Here is a 19,539-nt window from a genome sequence, read left to right as displayed (position 1 = left end):
TGCAGCCAAACCACCAGATGCCAAGGCTCTTGGTTGTCCTCCATGACTAGAGAAGACGACCCTACTGCTGAAGACTCCACAGGCTTGGGCAGCGGGTCACTGAGAAATCAGGCTGCAGCTGAGCTACAAACCTCCTTCCTGCTGACTGGCAGTCAGAGAGCTGGAAAGAGCCACGCTGCAAGCAGCCTTTGGAGGGAGAGAAGACATCAATGCTGGTAAACAGCAGTGGATACTGCAAACCTTAAGATTGGCCAAGCAGGCCACATGTGCCAAGTGGTACGAGAGTGCCATGTCTCTCACGGGGGAAACCAATGGCTCTAGTTAGACTGCAGGCCTGAGCTGCAGAAGGAAATAGATGCCTGGTACTGAAAACTTGGTCAAAAGCCTGTGGTTGGGTAGGTCATGAACCCTAGGGCTGGAGGCCCTGGTACACCCATTCTCTCTCTCTCCCTCTTTTTCTCTCTCTGTTAATTGCTCTCAAATTAATAAATAAACAAAAAAATGTAATCAGGGCTGGGAGACTTAGCTAAAAATAAAAAAAAAGAGAGAGAGAGAGAGAGAAACAGAGAATGTAATCAGGGCTGGAAGACTTAGCCAGTGGTAGGACACTTGCCTTGGGGCTAACAGGGAGCTGGCGGGTAGTGGTAAGAAGCCTTGTCAGTTTGAGACAATGATAAACACGCAGATATCAAGATCAGCAGGCATATGTAACATGAGACTGGTACTTGGGACAGATGAGAAACAGAAACAACAGCCCCATCACTTAAAGAATTATAAGTTGGAGAGGTAGGAGAATTCAAGGCCGGCCTGGGCTACAGTGAAACCTTGCCTCAAAAGTGTGCGTGTGTGTACGTGCATATTTCTCCAATCTCTTACAACACTGAAACACAATGCAGGGAGAGGTAATTTTATAACTTCCTTTTCACATGATTGTATGTCCATGTATTAGTCATTACAGTGGTTGCAAAAGTACTGTTTAACAAGTCAATAAATTTTATCTGTATAAAATTTAAAACTAGAAATTAACTCACTGTAGTAGCCGAGCTAAAGAAAAATTAATGCAACGGATGAAAATTGAAATCAAAGCAGGCAACTGAAAGCTACTTAGTGGGGCTGGGGAGATGGCTCAGCAGCTACAGACGCTTGCAAAGCTTGCAGGCCCCAACTTTAGTTCCCAAGCCACCCACATGCAAACAGGATACAAAATGTAACACAGACCGGGCGTGGTGGCGCACGCCTTTAATCCCAGCACTCGGGAGGCAGAGGTAGGAGGATCGCCATGAGTTCAAGGCCAGCCTGAGACTCCATAGTCAATTCCAGGTCAGCCTGGGCTAGAGTGAGGCCCTACCTCGGAACTCCCCAACCCCCCCCCCAACACACACAAATTTAGCGCAAATATCTGGCATTTCTTTAGTAGCAGTAAGAGAGGCTGGTGCTCCCCATCCCCATACGCAAACATGCAAATGAATACAATCTTTTAAATGATAATTTACATGTAATTAAGATAGCAAAAGCATAAAACCAAAGGTTTTACCTTAAATCTCTTATCTTGCAAAACTTTCTTGATGGCAACCAGTTCTCCTGAATCACACAGTTTGGCTTGATACACCACACCAAATGATCCATTTCCAATCACCTTAGTGTCTGTGTAGCTGACTTCTTGTGGCCTGTCTGGACCCTGCCCAGGAGTTGCCACCACTGTGGTTACCTTGCTGCCATCCTTATCTCCTAGAAGAGAAAGGGATTTAAAGCAAAAATTAGATCTGCATAAATTATACCAAGAAACGGTCAATACAGACAAAATAAACTGTCACTAAACTACTTTTAAACACTCACCTTAGTTTTAAAAAGCATATAGTTTCAATTATAATTTTAAGACCATTTGTTCAGTCATTTTAATAGATGAGGACTATGCTTAGTTCATAGCCATGACATCATTAACTGGAAACAACAGCCGTAGTAAGTACATAAGGCTGGGGAGATGGCCTAGCGGTTAAGCACTTGCCTATGAAGTCCAAAGACCCCGGGTCGGGCTAGATCCCCTAGGACCTATGTAAGCCAGATATACAAGGTGGTGCATGCATCTGGAGTTCAGGAGTTTGTCTGCAGTGGCTGGAGGCCCTGGCACGCCCATTCTCTTTCTCTCTCTCTGCCTCTTTTTGTCTGTCACTCTCAAATAAACAAATAAAAACTTTAAAAAAAAAAAAAAAGAAGTTAAGGGTAGAGCTGGGAATGCTAACCCATACTAAGGCCAGAGGATCATGAGCTTAAGTCCCCCACGGGTACATAATGAGACTGTCTCAAAATAACAACAACAAAAACAATAGCAGCAGCAACAGAAATAATCATATGAACGTTAAAGTTTCCTAAGGGAAAACAGCAAATGGTAGACCCTTCATCGTTTGGCTTTTGTTCCTATTTCTTTCTTTGAGGTCTTATGCTGGAAAATAAAATATGTGCAACTGAAAATGTATAAATGCACCAACTCCATCCAGACCACTCTGCCTCTTGGAAAGTAAGCGAAGTTATACTTCCTTGTTCCATTAACAAATTAGTCTCAGAAGACAGTCATAAGGTAGAAAGAAAAAGAAAAGAAAAGAAAAAAACATAGGAAGAATTTTAATGTAGGGATACAGACATGAGAGCTAAAAGGAAAGCCAAGCCCGCCCTAACTAAGCCCTGTTTACAAGCCGCTTACGGACTTGGCCTCTGCTCCCGCCTCAACGTCTTACTTTTTTTGCCTTCCTTCATCCCTGGCAACAACAATCCACAGACTCGCTTCTAATTCAAGGTCAAGAGCCACCTCCTGCTTACTGAGTCCATAGTCACCTTGTTCTCTGAATTCTTAAAACCTGTTCTGATCTAATGCTACCTGTCACCTGATTTGTAAAGAACTCTAAATTGTTCTTTTAGTGATTTTAGAACACAGACAGATTCTAAAACTAGAATCATCTTGAAATACCAATTATGACTCCTTACCTGAAAAATCTAAATCCAATTCTCACACAATGTATGTCCTCTAGGCTCGTTAAACAAGTTTTGCTCTATTAGTCTTTTATATGTCACCTTTATTCCTAAGAGCTAACTGAACTCATAATAACCAAACAAGTAAGTGCTTATGATCATTTCCCCCACCAAAAATGAGTCACTAGAGAATGAATATCCACAATGTTAGTGGCATGCTAACCGCTGTGTATATCCACTGAAACCACTGTAGACAAAAGTCAGTGAGCGCCATCTATGAGAGTAACTCTTGCTTTCCTGATACAAAAGCAGTAAATGATTTCCAAGTAACATAGGTAAGTGATTTACAGACCTGTAGTATATAATGGCCACTGGTCTTGAAAAGGTAGTTGTTTTTTAGTTCCTAGGCAAGTACACACACACACACGTATGATTTAGTGAATACAAATCACAAATTAGGACACTACCTGTGGAAACAAAACTCAAATCTTGTCAACTCTACAATTTTTATTTAAAACACCGCTATATATGCTTTGCATAAAGCCCCAGCCCAAGCCAATATGTAGACAGCTTTTCTCAGAATCTGCAAATGCTTACTTTCTTCAGTGCCTAAAATGCAATCAAACTTTAAATTACCATATCCTGTCCCCTCTAAAACCTATTAATCACAAATCTTTGAGTTGATTATAATTTCTACCATGTTAATTTTTAACTATTCTATTTATTTGCAAGCAGAGAGATAGGAGAGGGGAGGTTGGAGTGACAGCTTCACAGTTTAAGGTGCTGGCCTGCAAAGCCAAAGGACCAAAGGACCCAGGTTCAATTCCCCATTACTCACTTAAGCCAGATGCCCAAGATGGCACATGTGTCTGGAGTTCATTTGCAGTGGGTGGAGGACCTGGCCTGCCCATATTCATTCCTTCGCTCCTTCCTTCCTCTATCTGCCTCTCTCAGCTAGATAAATAAACAAACAAGTACCTTACCATGGAGCCATCTCTCAAGCCCTTATTTTTTCCTCATTTGAAAAGAAAACATTTTGTGTTTTTACATTTCTGAAGATAGACTCCTCAGTTTTTCTAGCTTAAATGCTAAAAAACCATCAAGACCTTTAAATTAATAGTTCCACTCAACAAGCTGCCTTTCAAATCTCACAAAGCTAATGAAACAAAGCAGTATTATCATAATTAAGGTAAACAGTTTTTATGAAAAGCTGCGATACTCTATATATTATTTAAAAAAATAGAAATTTTGCCGGGGGTGGTGGCACACTCCTTTAATCCCAGCACTCGGGAGGCAGAGGTAGGAGGATCACCATGAGTTCGAGGCCACCTTGAGACTACATAGTGAATTCCAGGTCAGCCTGGGTTAGAGTGAGATTCTACCTCAAAAAAAAAAAAACCTCTAACTTTTATTTTCTTATCTATTTTATTTGAGAAGGGGAGAGAGACAGAGAAAGACAGGAGGCATGTAAGGGCCTACAGCCACTGCAAAAAAAAAAAAAACTCCAGAAGCACATGCCACCTTGTACATCTGGCTTATATGGGTCCTGGGGAATTGAATGTGGGTCCTTAAGCTTCACAGACAATGCTTTAACCACTAAGCCATCTCTCCAGCCCCTTACTCCATATTTTAATGGAAAAAAAAATGGTGTGCAGTATAGTTGATATACATTTCAACACACAAAACAGGAGCCACAGCTTCGTATCTACTCCCATGCGGAAGCACAAGTAGCAGAAGCATTATGACGAGCCTCCTACTGCCGGCTCAGGGGACACTACCTTTGTATTTCAGAGGTGTGGGAACAAGATATGCAAGCTATCCAACCATCAAACATGGGGTTTAGCATTTTTCCATTCCAATTGCTAAGCCTAGGTCTGACTATCTATCCTAGAATCCTGACTTGCAAATGAGAAAACGCCCATGTGAAATAACTGTTAAAATATTAAAAGTACGGGGCTAAGGAAATGGCTCACTGGTTAAAGTCACTCGCAAAGCCAGCTACCGATCATGCCAAACAAAATGTCTATTTGCAGAGACGAAAGACCCTTGGATGCCTACACATACACATGCAAATAATAAATTAAAAATACTGTTTGGGGGCTGGAGAGATGGCTTACCGGTTAAGAGCTAGCCTGTGAAGCCTAAGGACCCCGGTTCGAGGCTCGATTCCCCAGGACCCATGTTAGCCAGCTGCACAAGGGGCGCACATGTCTGGAGTTCGTTGCAGTGGCTGGAGGCTCTGGTGCACCCATTCTCTATCTGCCTCTTTCTCTGTCTGTCTCTCTCAAATAAATTAAAAATAAAAAAGTACTGTTTGTAGCCAGGCATGGTGGCACACGCCTTTAATCCCAGCACTTAGGAGGCAGAGGTAGGAGGATCAACAGGAGTTCGAGGCCACCCTGAGACTACATAGTGAATTCCAGGTTAGCCTGGGCTAGAGTGAAACCCTACATTGGAGAGAAAATAAATAAATAAATAAACAAATAAATAAATAAATGCTGTTTGTAATGCTGGGCACGCCTTTAATCATAGCACTCAGGGAGGCAGAGGTAGGAGAATTGCTGTGAGCTTGAGACCACCTTGAGACTACACAGTAAATTCCTAGTCAGCCTGAGGTATAGTGAAACCCTAACTCACTGGAAAAAAAAACAAAAACTGTTTGTAGGGCTGGAGAGATGGCTTAGCAGTTAAGACACTTGCCTGTGAAGCATAAGGACCCATGTTCGATCTCTCTGCAGATCCCGTGTAAGCCAGACACACAAAGGTGATGCAATCGCAAGACTGTACACGTGCACAGGGTGGCGCAAGCGTCTGAAGCTCGATTTCAGCAGCTGAGGCCCTGCCATGCCAATCCCCCCCCAAAAAAAACAACTGTTTGTAGGAATAAAATTTTACTTTCATTTTTCTCCTCAAACATTAGAGATTTACTCTTTTTGTAACATTAGAGAGAATGTTCTTAGGCTATCGGCTGTGCTAACATGAAATGCTGGGTATATATAGCAGGAGTAATGGCTCTAAGACGCTCCATATACTTTGAGCATCCTAAGATTTTTATTCCAAAATCATCGACTGGGCTCTTCAAACCGCTCTACCGCACTCCCGAAATAACAGAGCTGAAGAAGAAGGGAAAACGGATGAGGCCACAGGGATGCTGGGGTGACTTGACGGGCACGACCAGCACGGGCAGTTAGCAGCCGGCGCACCGAAGAGAACCACCGGCATGGGAATTAGCTGAGTTGGAATGACGTAACTGTATCAACATGATAGACTGTTTGTTACAAAGAACTTTTCCATTAATTGTTTGATCGATTTTAATATTTACAAAGAAAGGACACGGGATGCAGCAACCAGAGGATGAGGACAGCGCTGGGGAACGCTGTCTTTTAGATAGGGCACAGCCACTGTCCTCATCAACTCAGTGGCTGTGGTCACCTGCACAAACCCGGGCTACACGGCATGCTATCGAAGTAGAGGAAAGGCTCTTGGAGTCCTGCTCTCTTGCAGGGTATTAGTAGGTAATGGCTGCTTAGGGAGGGGGACATTCTCTTCGCCAATGGTCAGTTGCCCACACTCTTGTAGACTAACTCCCACACTTTGTTCATGCAAGCAGCTCCAATGAAGCCCAGAGGGCCACACACACACCCCAGAAAAATCAAGTTAGAAAGAAGGGGTTGAACAGGAAAGGGAGAGGACCAATGAAAGGTAGTGGGTGGGGGAGGGGCACATAGCTACACTACTGGTAATGGTCACCTTCCCATGGCTGGGACAGAGCACATGACCGGAAGCAGCTGACGGGAGCAATGTTTGCACTGGCTTACAGTCTTGAGGGAAAACATGACGACGAGGAAAGCATGGCATGGGCAGAGGCTGGACATCACCAGCTTGCCTGCAGCAGGTAGAAACCAGCAGGAGGAGCGTGAGCCAAATTCCAGTAGGAGGGAGTTGGCTATGACACCCCAAAGCCCAGCCCAACAACACACTTCCTCTAGCAAGGGTCCATCTTCCAAACTGCCACCAGCTGGGGACCATGCACTCAAGTGAGGTTATCAGGGGACATCTGACTCCAACCACAACTATTAACATATACAAAATTTGTCAGACATTATTTAAAAATGTCAACAAGAACATATTCCTCTGTCTATTATCCAAATAAGTGACTCAGAAAAATTAACTTACTGTAATACAACTCTGTTGCTTCCACTATACTTTATAACCTAATGCTGAACGGGTAACTTCTGATGTATTTTCCTATCCCACTAGAAAAGATAGTTCTGATAATAAAATGTACAAGGATCAACACCAAACAACAAGATGTAAGGAGGTGAGTGAACAATCCTTTATAGTTCTCAGGCCTTGACTATTTATTTTTTACTAGCAAAAAAAGCTATCTTAAAAATATTTGGGCCAGGCGTGGTGGTGCATATCTTTAATCCCAGTACTCGGGAGGCAGAGGCAGGAGAATCGCCAAGAGTTCGAGGCCAACCTGAGACTACATAGTTAATTCCAGGTCAGCCTGGACCAGAGTGAGACCCTACCTTTAAAAAAAAAAAAAAAAAAAAAAAAAAAAAAAGCTACTTCATTTAAGTCATTAATGAAGTCTGGCATTGACACTCTAATTTTATATGAGTTAATAAACATATTTTGTTTATTTCACAAAGCCATTGGGGGTCTCCCTCTCCCTTTCTCTTCCTCCCTCTTTCCCCTTAAGGAGGCCATTTCCCAAGATTCAGAGCTGAGAAAGAGCAACATGCTACACATCAGCAGTCACTCCCACCCAAGCAATATTCTAGTGGCCTTGCAGTGGGGTGTCACATCTTCAACAACTACCTTCATAAAAATCTCCCTTTACCTCAAAAATCAGGTTTCTGAAGCAAGGTGTGGAGGTGCACGCCTTTAATCCCAGCACTTGGGAGGCAGAGGTAGGAGGATCGCTGCAAGTTCGAGGCTACCCTAAGACTACACAGTGATTTTTCCAGGCCAGCCTGAGCTAGAGTTGGACCCTACTTCAAAAAAATAAAAAAAAGAACAAAACAAACAAAAACAAAATTAGGCTTCTGGGGCTGGAAAGATGACTTAGCAGTCAAGACGCTTGCCAACAAAGCCAAAGGACCCAGGTTCGAATCCCCAGGACCCACGTTAGCCAGATGCACAAGGGGGCGCATGCGTCTGGAGTTCATTTGCAGTGGCTGGAGGCCCTGGTGCACCCATTTTCTTTCTCTTTCTCTCTCTCAAATAAATAAATAACAGGTTTCTGTAGAAATTATAGATAGGTGGCTGGAGGCCCTGGCACTGCCTTTCTCTAAGAAAAAATAATAAAATATTTAAAAATTAGCACTGTCTAGCTGGGCATGGTGGCGCATGCCTTTTTTAAAAAAATTTTTTTTTATTATTTATTTGCAAGGAGAGAGAGAGAAAGGGTGTGCCAGGACCTCTTGCCACTCTGTGTATCTGGTTTTACTGGGAAATTGAACCCAGAAGTCAGGCTTTGCCAACAAGCACCTTTAACCACTGAGCAATCTCCCCAGCCTACTACTTATTTTTATTTTTTAATTTTAGAGAGAATGACAGGGAGAGAGAGAAGTGGTATAGCAGAGCCTCAGCCACTGCAAACTCCAGATGCCTGTGCCACCTAGAGGCCATGTGCAACCTTGTGCTTGCCTCACCTTTGTGCAACTGGTTTATGTGGGATCTGGGTCCACAGGCTTCGCAGGCAAGCACCCTAACCACTAAGGCATCTGCCCAGCCCCTGATGCATGCCTTTAATCCCAGCACTCAGGAGGCAGAGGTAGGAGGATTGCTGTGAGTTCAGCCTGGGCTAAAGTGAGACCCTACCCCAAAAAACCAAAAAATAAAATAAAATAAAATTAAAAAGCACTGCCTATCAATCATGAAGAAAAATAACAAAGTTGGGCTAGAGAGACAGTATAGCGGTTAAGGTGCTTGCCTGAGAAACCTAAGGACCCATGTTGGACTCTCCATGTCCCACATGAGATAGGCATAGAAAGGTGAGGCAAGTGCAAGGTCACACATTCGCACAAGGTGACGCACGCGTCTTGAGTTCAATTTCAATGGCTGGAGGCCCTGGCGTACCAATCCATTCATATTCCCTCACTCTCTCACGTGCTTGCTCGCGCGTGCTCTCTCCCTCTCTCTCTCTCTCTCATAAAAAAAAATTGTAAAAATTAAAGAAAAATAACAAAGTTAACATGGAAATAGCATAAAAATTTACTAAGGAAATTTAAAAACTGAGTTCCACAGAATCAGTTAGACAAATTCTAAAATGAACTTAGTCTCATAATTAAAATAAGAGCCTTATTCTACTCTGACAGGAACCTCTGGGCAGAGGGCCACAGTATACAGACCTCACAGCAAGTGAAGCCATATAGAAACAAAAGGGAGCCGGTGTGGTGGTGCACGCCTTCAATCCCAGCACTGTGATGCTACCATGAGTTCGAGGCCACCCTGAGACTACATGTGAAGGAATACCAGCTAAAAGCACATGAGCAGCAGTGTAACATTTTCAGGGCAATTTCTATGTGATCTCAATGTAATACAAACATTTCTTAAAAGGCCATTACCTAAGCTAGCTTCTGGAGATGAGTCAGTAACCATGGAGCCCCAGGCTCAGGAAGGTACCGTGCTAATGGGATTGCCAAGCACTGACTCTAAAAGAATCTTTCCTAAATCAGATTTTCTTTTTAAAAAGGCATAATGGTGTAATAAAAATACGGGCTCTGGTCATACCAAGACAGATGTAGATGACAGGGACCTACCTATCCCTGGGACTTCTAGGCAGGTGCTGAGCATTATTAAACAACTGCTGGCCGGGCGTGGTGGCGCACGCCTTTAATCCCAGCACTTGGGAGGCAGAAGTAGGAAGATCGCTGTGAGTTCGAGGCCACCCTGAGACTACATAGTGAATTCCAGGTCAGCCTGGGCTAGAGTGAGACCCTACCTCGGAAAACCAAAAAAAAAAAAAAGAACTGCTGAAAATCAGTGTTACAAGGTTACAGCAAGCACACCCTTCAATATTTACTTTCACCATAAGGTAAGCAAAACACACTGGAGCAATCTGACTTCCTCGCTGACAACTCTGAGACCCTCCCCCGAGTCGAGCAGCCAGCTCAATAGTTTTCACAGCCTCACCAGCAGAAGACAGCCCACCAGCCGGGTGTGGTAGCGCACGCCTTTAATCCCAGCACTCGGGAAGCAGAGGTAGAAGGATCTGAGTTCGAGGCCACCCTGACACTACATAGTGAATTCCAGGTCAGCCTGGGCTACAGTGAAACCCTACCTCTATTTAAAAAAAAAAAAAGAAAAGAAAAAAGGCCGACGGCCCACGGACACTGGCCTTGTGGCTGCTTACTCTAGCAGCTCCACTTTTCCCAACAGCTTGCCTGAGACTTTTCATCACAAACTCTATGAACTCTAGATCCCGACTTCTTCAAGTGTAGGTTGTGGCACTGGATATGGGGGCAGTGAAAACTGTGGCAACACATAAAAGGTTTCTGAATGCGCAACAGCCGAAAATCAGTGCAGCATCAAGCATGCAATGGGCCCACGGTGCATGTCAGTACTCAGCTGGGTTAGATCACGTCACTTCACTGCCACCTCTGAGCATCAGTGAGCGGCGGGCACCGCGAGCTCACGTCACGTCGCAGCAGCACACCCTGCGGAAATGCCCGGCTCGGACTAAAAAGGACTGGATGTTACGAACTGTGGGCTTCTCCTATACATACCGTTGTCTGCTCTTATAGAAATATAATGCTTTTAGTTATAGAAAACAGTTTAATTTTATGTTGCACTCTGTTAACATTTTAATGCTAGAAATTCTTGTTTGAGTTGATGGCTTTTGTTTGTTGTTTTGTTTTCTGGCGAGCCCAACAGACATGTTTTGTTTGTTTGTTTTGAATGCAAGAGAGAGAGACCAAAAGCAAGAGCAAGAAAAAGCAAGAGGGGGAGAGAGAGTTAGCACACCAGGGCCTCCAGCCACTGGAATTGAACTCCAGATGCAAATACACCTTGTGCACCTGCGTCATCTGGGGCGTCTGGCTTACATGGGACCTGGAAAGTCAAACATGGGTCCTTAGCCTTCTCAAGGAAAATCAAAGTATTCGTCAATTTTGAAAAAATGTTGAAGATGCTCTATATCCTCCTGTAGTATAAATATTCAGTCCAGATTTTTTTGTCTGTTTTTTTATTTTTTGAGATAGGGTCTTGGTCTAGCCCAGGCTGACCTGGAATTCACTCTGGAGTCTCAGGGTGGCCTCGAACTCACAGTGATCCTCCTACCTCTGCCTCCCGAGTGCTGGGATTAAAGGCGTGTGCCACTATGGCTGGCCTTTTATAGTTATTTTTTAATGTAAAAATAAACAAGCACATCCATCTCACTCATTAGTATATATTTGCTTTTATTTTAAATAAATGGTAAAATCAATGTATGTCAAAGAATTTTAACCAGGTGTGATGCCTCATGCTTTTAATCCCAATACTCAGGAAGCAGAGGCAGGAGGATTGCTGAGAGTTTAAAAGCCCCTGAAACTATATATCCAGGAGAGCCTGGGCTAGAGCAAGTCCTACCCCAAAACACCCGACCCCCCCCCCAAAAAAAAATGTTTTTCAAGGTAAGGTCTCACTCTAGGCGAGGCTAACCTGGAATTCACAGTAGTCTCAGGGTGACCCTGAGCTCATGCTGATCCTCGAACCTCTGCCTCCCGAGTGCTGGGATTAAAGGCATGTGCCAACCGTGCCCAGCTAAGAATTTTTAAAAGTAAATTTCTTTGTGATTTATTAACAATAAGGTTATATAAAATTTTCTCAGGTAGCAATGGATCCTAAGTGGAAAAGCTTCAAGAAGCCCTGCTCTATATAACCCTAAACCATTTCCAATCAGGGCAGACAGGCAGCATACATCCAAAGTCTGCTGTGGGTGAGCAGTACACAAGAGCGGATGACGCCGTCACTGGTGCGCACTCAGACCTCCATGTGCACGAAAGGTGCCAACCCAGAGAGAGCCTGTTCTGCCTCCCCTGGTGTGACCATCAGGCCCAGTGCAGGATTCTCCTGGGTGGTCTTTCCTGGAGCTTTTACTGAGAAAGCAACAGGGGCAGCAGAGGTGGGGGACAGCACAGAGAGCTACGGAGGTTACAGAGCCTCCTTCAAGCAGCAACGGCAGGCAGACGGGACGCACCAGCCAGACCGCAGAAGCGGGGCACCCAGGCTGCTCCGACAATAGCAAAGGCGGAGTGCGGCAGATGGCAAGCCACGCTGTGAAAGCGGCAAAGAAGTCGGTGCATCGACAGCTGTGGAAGGTCTGCAAGCAGCAACAATGGCAAAAGGAACAGAACAGGGGTAGCAGCCTGGCAAGTACAGAAGCCTGCATCGCCAGCCACAGCCAGGGAAGGGGCTAAGGACTCCTGTCTGCCTGGGACAGGAGCTGGCTAAGGGGCCCCAAACCATAGGCCTGCGCTAGAGTTGTAATCCAGGGCTGGAGAGGTGGCTTGTAGCAGTTAAAATGGTTAAGGCACTTGCTGGCAAAGGACCCAGGTCCGATTCCCCAGGACCCACATAAGCCAGATGCACAAGGTGGCACAGTCTGGAATGTGCAGAGGCTAGAGGCCCAGGCACGCCAATTCTCTCCCATTTCTCTCTCTCTCTAATACATATATACGTGTGTGTGTGTGTGTGTGTGTGTGTGTGTGTGTGTGTATGCAATCCTTGCCTACCAATAAATTCTACCCAGGTAAAGCAAAAGGACCCCAGCCAGCTGAAGAATATTGCTTTATTGGACTCCTGTAATGATTCAATTTTGCTAATTTTATGCTACATAGTGGGTATTCAATAAATTATACTTTGATTGAACTCTGATGAACTGCCAATGAGACTAGAAAGGACCATCAATCCCTTGCTCTATGACGCTCTGGGTGTGCTCTGCTGCAGAGCTTATCACAAGTACACACTTAGTACAAATGTGAGCCCCTCACTTCAGGAAATCCAGAGGTTATCTCAATCATTTCAATTTCCCTCCTGTTTAAACAGGATTTAGTCCAATGCAAATGTTCAGCCAGGGTCTGTTACAGGATTTATACAAGAATCGTTTGAGCAGAACCGATAGAACTTAGTGCTAAACATAACTGTTTTTCCTTCTTCCCATGCTTGCCAATTGAAAAAACGAAACTTCCTGCACTGGAAAGATGCCTTAGCAGTTAAGGCACTCACCTACAAAGCCAAAGTACCCAGGTTCAACTCCCCAGGACCCACAAAGCCAGATGCATATGGCTGGCACATGTATCTGGAGTTTGTTTGCAAGCAGCTGAAGGCCCTGATGCACCCATTCTCTCTATCGGCCTCTTTCTCTCCCTACCCTTCTCTATCAATTAAATAAATAAAAATTACAAAATAAAAATAAAAAAAGAAAGACAAAACTTCCTGGGGATAAGTTATATAGAAAAGCCTTTGAAGGGCTGGGGAAATGGCTTAGTGCTTAAGGTGTTGCCTGCAAAGCCTAAGGACCCCCGTTCAATTCCCCAGGACCCACATTAGCCAGATACACAAGGGGATGCATAAATCTGTAGTTCATTTGAAGTGGCTGGAGGTCCTAATGTGCCCATGCTTTCTTTGTTTCTTTTTTTTTTAATATTTTTATATATTTATTTGAGAGTGACAGACAGAGAGAAAGAGGCAGATAGAGAGAGAGAGAATGGGCACGCCAGGGCCTCCAGCCACTACAAACGAACTCCAGATGCATGCGCCCCCTTGTGCATCTGGCTAACGTGGGTCCTGGGGAATGGAGCCTCGAACCAGGGTCCTTAGGCTTCACAGGCAAGCGCTTAACCTCTCAGCCATCTCTCCAGCCCTTTCTTTGTTTCTATCTGCCTCTTTCTCTCTCTCACAAATAAATAAATATATAAATTTTTTTTAAAGAAAGAAAGAAAAGCTTTTGCATGGCTGGGGTGATGGCCTAGCAGTTAAAGGCACTTACGTGCATAAAGCCTGCCGGCTGGTTCAACTCCCCAGGACCCACATAAAGCCGATGCAAAGTGGTACATGCACCTGTGATCCAAAGCACCTATGGCCATGGGAGGTAGAGCCAGAGTCTGAAGCTGGAGAGCCAGGTAAGCCACATGTTCTTTTGTAGTCTGGCAAATACTTTGTAGTAGCAAAAGACCCTATGTCAAGTAAGTCGGGACACCTCCAGGTTTGTCCTCTGACAACATAATGACATGCACACAAATACGTAAGTACATTAACAAGTTTTTAAAGCCTTTATAATAGTAAAACAGAATTGAAGATTTACTGAAAACATGGTGGTAAGTACCTAAAACTAGTGATCAAATTAGCCTTGTGTACGTTTGTTAAAGATAGAATTACTCAGCCTTGCAAATAGTTCTGTTTTCTTTAGGATATTGATATGAAACAATGGGTTAAAAAACAACTGAGCAGGAGACATATCTAAGGTCTTATCTAGTATTTACCATGTATGTTCCTTGAGACTGCTGTACAATTTGTAGTCACCATTCACAGTAGACATAAAACATCATTAGAGTTGGAGAGATGGTTCAGCAGCTAAGGCACTTATCTGCAAAGCAAGGCTCAATTCCCCAGTGCCCACATAAAGTCAGATGCACAGAGTGGCGCGTGTTTCTGGAGTTCGTTTGCAGTGGCAACAGGCCCTGATGCACCCATCGTTATTCATTCATTCACTTTCTCTCTCTCTGCCTGTTTCTCTGCTTGAAATAAGTTTGTTTAAAAAAAAAAAAAATCATCAGATCTGGGCATGATGGCACGCACCTTTGATCCCAGCACTTAGGAGGCAGAGGTAGGAGGATCGCCATGAGTTCGAGGCTAGACTACATAGTGAATCCCAGGTTAGCCTAGACTAGAGCAAAACTCTACCTCAAAAATTAAAACAAAAGAGTATTTTAGAAACAAAATTATTTTCCAGGAAGATCTAAAAGGTCTGCAGTGTATGCATAAAGAACTTTGAACTTTAAATCTTAAATGTGCTGTCCAATTTGCAGGGCAAAAGAGGGTACATGGTAGTTGATGCATATTTTTAAAGGAAGGTAGATTTCTAGATTGTTAATAAAATGGCACACTATGCATGGATGAGGAGATTAAATTGGGGCTGGAGAGATAGCTTAGTAGTTAAGGTGTTTGCCTACAAAGCCAAAGGACTGAGGTTCGATTCCCCAGGACCCACATAAGCCAGATGCACAAGGTGGTGCACGCATCTAGAGTTTGTTTACAGTGGCTGGAGGCCCTGGTGCACACATCCTCCCTATATCTGCCTCTCCCTCCCTCTCTCTCTCTCCCCTTGCCAATTTCTCTGTCTCAAGTTAAAATAAAATAAGAGAGTAAATTATAAGTATTTCAACTAAAGAAGTAAACTAAAAGAAGTAATTATTTTAATAACTATGACTCACTGATCCAGTCAGTGGCCACTAAGCAGTACCAGTTGCACAGCTACAAATCCAAAAGAAAACCAGAAAACAGTCACAGAATTGTTGTATCAGGCTAGAGATTGCTCAGTGGTTAAGGTGCTTGCCTGCAAAGCGTAACTGCTGGAATTGATTTCCCAGTACCATATAAAAACAGATGCACAGAGTGGTGCCTGCATCTGGAATTCGTTTTCAGTGGTTTGATGTCCTAGCCTACCCATTCTCTCTCTTGTCTCTTCTTTTTCTCTCTCTCTGCTTGCCAATAAACAAATGAAAATAAATTTTAAAAATAAGTAAATTTATTTTTATTTATTTGAGAGAGAAAAAGGAGGAGAGAGACGGGGGAGGGGGACAAATGGAGATCAGGTACTCCAGGGTCTCTAGATGCTGCAAATGAACTCCAGGACACACGTGCCACCTTATGCATCTGGCTTGTGTGGGTCCTGGGGAATAGAACCCGGGTACTTTGGCTTTGCAGGCAAGTGCCTTAACAATTAAGTCATCTTTCCAGCCCAAAACAAGCACTTCTAAAATGACAAAAGCCCCTGTACTCACCATCTCAAAAGGACCAAGCCACTTGAGATTTTAAAAGATCAAATAAAAACAACATGCAATTTTCCTTAGGACCAATCCTGATTATGACATAACTTCATCACAAACAATATTTTAATAGTCTATTTATTGTTTACTTATACTTATTTCAGAGAGGGGAAGAACAGACAGAATGGGGATGCCAGGACCTGTAGCCACTGCAAATGATCTTTGGTTGCACATGCCCCTTTGTGAGAGGGGAAGAACAGAGAGAATGGGCATGCCAGGACCTATAGCCACTGCAAATGATCTTCGGTTGCACATGCCCCTTTGTGCATATGCCTTACATGGGTACTGGGGAATCAAACCTGGATCCTTTTGGGTTCGCAGACAAGTGCCTTTCCAGCTCATGAGCAATATTCGTATGGAGCACTTTTTAGTTTACAACGTATGTTTATACTTATTACCTCATTATATCTAAGCAATAGTCACATAGGAGAGGTTATAAAATCAGGGGAAAGGTTTTTGAAGCTCAAAACTAATATAATATCACTCAAGATTATATAATAATAGTAAAAACTAAACTCAGATCATTTAGTTCTCAAGGTTAGCACACTTGTTGATGCCTATAAAAACAAAACTCAATGAAGCCATTTATATTCCAAAATAAGTCCATATAAACAACTCAGTCCAAGACAGCCACCCATTTTGAACATAAGTTTTCACACACTTTTACAATTATTTATTTCTTCATTTGTGTGTGTGCATGCGCATGTGCACACATGCACCAGGGCCTCTTGCTGGTGCAAACACACTTGCACCACTTTATTGCATCTGGCTTACATGGGTGTTGAGTAATTAAACCTGGGCCAGCAGGCTTTTCAAGTAGGCTTTTAACTGCTGAGCCTTCTTCCCAGCCCATATGCTTTAATATAAGCTGTAAGAACACATTTTAATATAAAAACTGCTTAATTTTACCTAAGATAAGATAGATGATAGAGAAAGAGACAGACAGACAGACAGGTAGATGACAAACAGGTGACAGGTGAATGATCTAAAATGAGTAGGAGAGCCAGACTTCCTCTATGGAAAAATCAAATAAAAGAACTGAGAGCAAATAACTGGGCACTTGAACACATGCATCACAATAGATAGTGATAATCAACTCATCAGTGCCAGCTGTCACTTTTGTAAGAATGGGAGCATTACCTACCTCCCTGACCACCTTCCCTCCTTGGGACTTACACTAAATATGAAACATTCTGAGGATGTAAAAAAACAAGGAAGCATGGCTTTTCTATCGATAAGCAAAGATGAACATCAAATTCCACTACAACACACAATAGTTTTAGAAATCTCTCATTGAGGGGCTGGAGAGATGGCTTAGCAGTTTAGGCACTTCCCTGAAAAGCCAGAGGACACAGATTCAACTCCCCAGGATCCACATAAGCCAGATGCACAAGGGGGCGCCTATGCCTGTATGGAGTTTGTTTGTAGTGGCTGGAGGTGCTGGCACATGGATCCTCCCCCCTCCCTATTTCTGTTTCTCTCTCTCTCTCAAATAAATAAAATATTTTTTAAAAAGAAATCTCTCATTGATTTAGCACAAATACAATATTCTTGTTTTCATAAATTCAAAAGTATTGTTTCCTTAATAAAGATTTATTAAATACCCCAACATACAAGATATTTAAATATCTTTGGTGCTGACTGTCCCAAATCATGATAAAACCAACTCTGAAATCATTCACATAAAATAGCGTAACTGAGGCTGGGGAGATGGTTCTGCAGTTAAAGGCGCTTTCTTGCAAAGCCTTAACCACTAAGCCATCTCTCCAGCCCAGGACACAGATCTCTAACCCTTATATCAATGACCACTCATGTGTACACTCTCTTTTCCATTGTCTTAAACTTGTGATATTTTTGTCAATTAAATCTATAATACCAAGGAATTTTTCAAGTGCATTTCTAAGGTTACTACTATGTCTTCCAAAATTCTTTCAAACCTTAAATACATGAAAAACTTTCTGCCTTTCTCAAAATTTCCTAATAATTTTATTCCACCTCAAAAGCTAACCAGAAACCCTAAACCACTGCCAGTGCAAAAGGATAGGACTTTTTTTATTTAGTTATTCATTAGAGGCGGGGGAGAGGAAGGGAGAGAGAATGGGCCTCTAGCCACTCAAATAAACTCCATATGCATATGCCACCACCATGTACATCTGGCCTATGTGGGTTCTGGAGAATAGAACCTGGGTCCTTAGGCTTTGCAGGCAGGTGTCTTTGAACCACTAAGCCATTTCTCCATCCCAGGACAAGGCTTTTTGTCTGCACCAGTCATCAACTTAAAAGCTATTGCTTCCACTGTGGTGACATGGTGGTGCACGCCTTTAATCCCAGCATTCAGAGGCAGAGGGAGGAGAATCGCCATAGTTCAAGCCCACCCCGACACTACATATGAATTCCAGGTCAGCCTGAGCTACAGCAAGACATTGCCTCGAAAAACAAAACAGGGGCTGGAGCGATAGCTTAACAGTTTAGGCATTTGCCTGCAAAGCCAAAGGATCCTGGTTGGATTCTCCACGACCCATGTAAGCCAAATGCACAAGGGGCACATGCATTTGGAGTTTGTTTGCAGTGGCTGGAAGCCCTGATGCACCCATTCTCTCCTTTCTCTCAAATAAATAAATAAATGAAATATATTTTTGAAAAGAAAATAAAACAAAAACCCCACAACTTTAAGCTATTGCGAGTATACCAAAGGCCTACCATGCTCTCCCAACTCTCTTCCTAGCTCTTTTCAATTAAATTCTTGTTACCAACTATGTACAAGTATTCAGGAGAATTTTTTTAATTAATTCTTATGGTGCTTTTAAAAATCTTTCATTTTTCATTTGAGAGAGGGGAAGAGACAGAGAGAGAGACAGAGAGAATGGGCACGTCAGGGCCTCCAGCCAGTGCAAATGAACTCCAGACGCGTGCGCCCCCTTGTGCATCTGGCTAACGTGGGTCCTGGGGAATCAAACCAGGGTCCTTAGGCTTCACAGGCAAATGCCTTGACTGCTAAGCCATTTTCCCAGCCCAATTCTTACGGTTTTTAAAATTTCTATTTGGGAGCTAGAGAGATGGCTCAGAGGGTAAAGGCTGATTGCTTATACAGCCTTCTGGCCCAGGTTCAATTGCCCAGTACTCATGTAAAGGCAGAGGCATGTCAATTCGAAGGGAGCGTGTTGCAGTGACAAGAGACCCTGGTGCGCCCCTGCTACTCCTTCCCCCACCTCTCTGTCCCTTTCAAAGGTAAAATATTTATATTTAATTCCTATTCCTGCAAAAGTACTAATGTCTATTATCTATCACTGTAAATGCACTAACACCATATGGTAAACTTTTCTAAAATAACTTAAGAATGTAACCACTTTTATTTTATATATTTATAAACCTCCTATGGAAAAAAATAACTTTCATTTCCAGAACAACTAATAAACTTTTAGTAAACAATGCATATTATACAGCTTCTTAAAGACATAAAGATATATCTAAAAATATTACAACTGAATCTATTAAACTATTAACAATGAAGTCAGAATATTTTCTAAGTGTTTTA

At 43.1% G+C, this 19,539-nt stretch overlaps 1 protein-coding gene across 3 annotated transcripts in view; it reads right to left on the bottom strand.

Annotated features, from left to right (window-relative positions):
* Gsk3b (glycogen synthase kinase 3 beta) overlaps positions 1-19,539 on the bottom strand; it is a 191,082-nt gene that overhangs the window by 133,344 nt on the left and 38,199 nt on the right. For all 3 annotated transcript variants that reach the window (XM_045146943.1, XM_004666845.2, XM_045146941.1), the window contains exon 2: positions 1,535-1,728. In XM_045146943.1, the coding sequence (XP_045002878.1) occupies positions 1,535-1,728 (194 nt within the window). The remainder of the gene's footprint in view (positions 1-1,534; positions 1,729-19,539) is intronic.

This window comes from Jaculus jaculus, chromosome 4 (genome assembly GCF_020740685.1).
Source record: "Jaculus jaculus isolate mJacJac1 chromosome 4, mJacJac1.mat.Y.cur, whole genome shotgun sequence".
NCBI classification, from domain to species: Eukaryota; Metazoa; Chordata; class Mammalia; order Rodentia; family Dipodidae; genus Jaculus; species Jaculus jaculus.
Note: the sequence above shows the minus strand (reverse complement) of the source record. Positions and strands in the feature narration are given on the sequence as shown.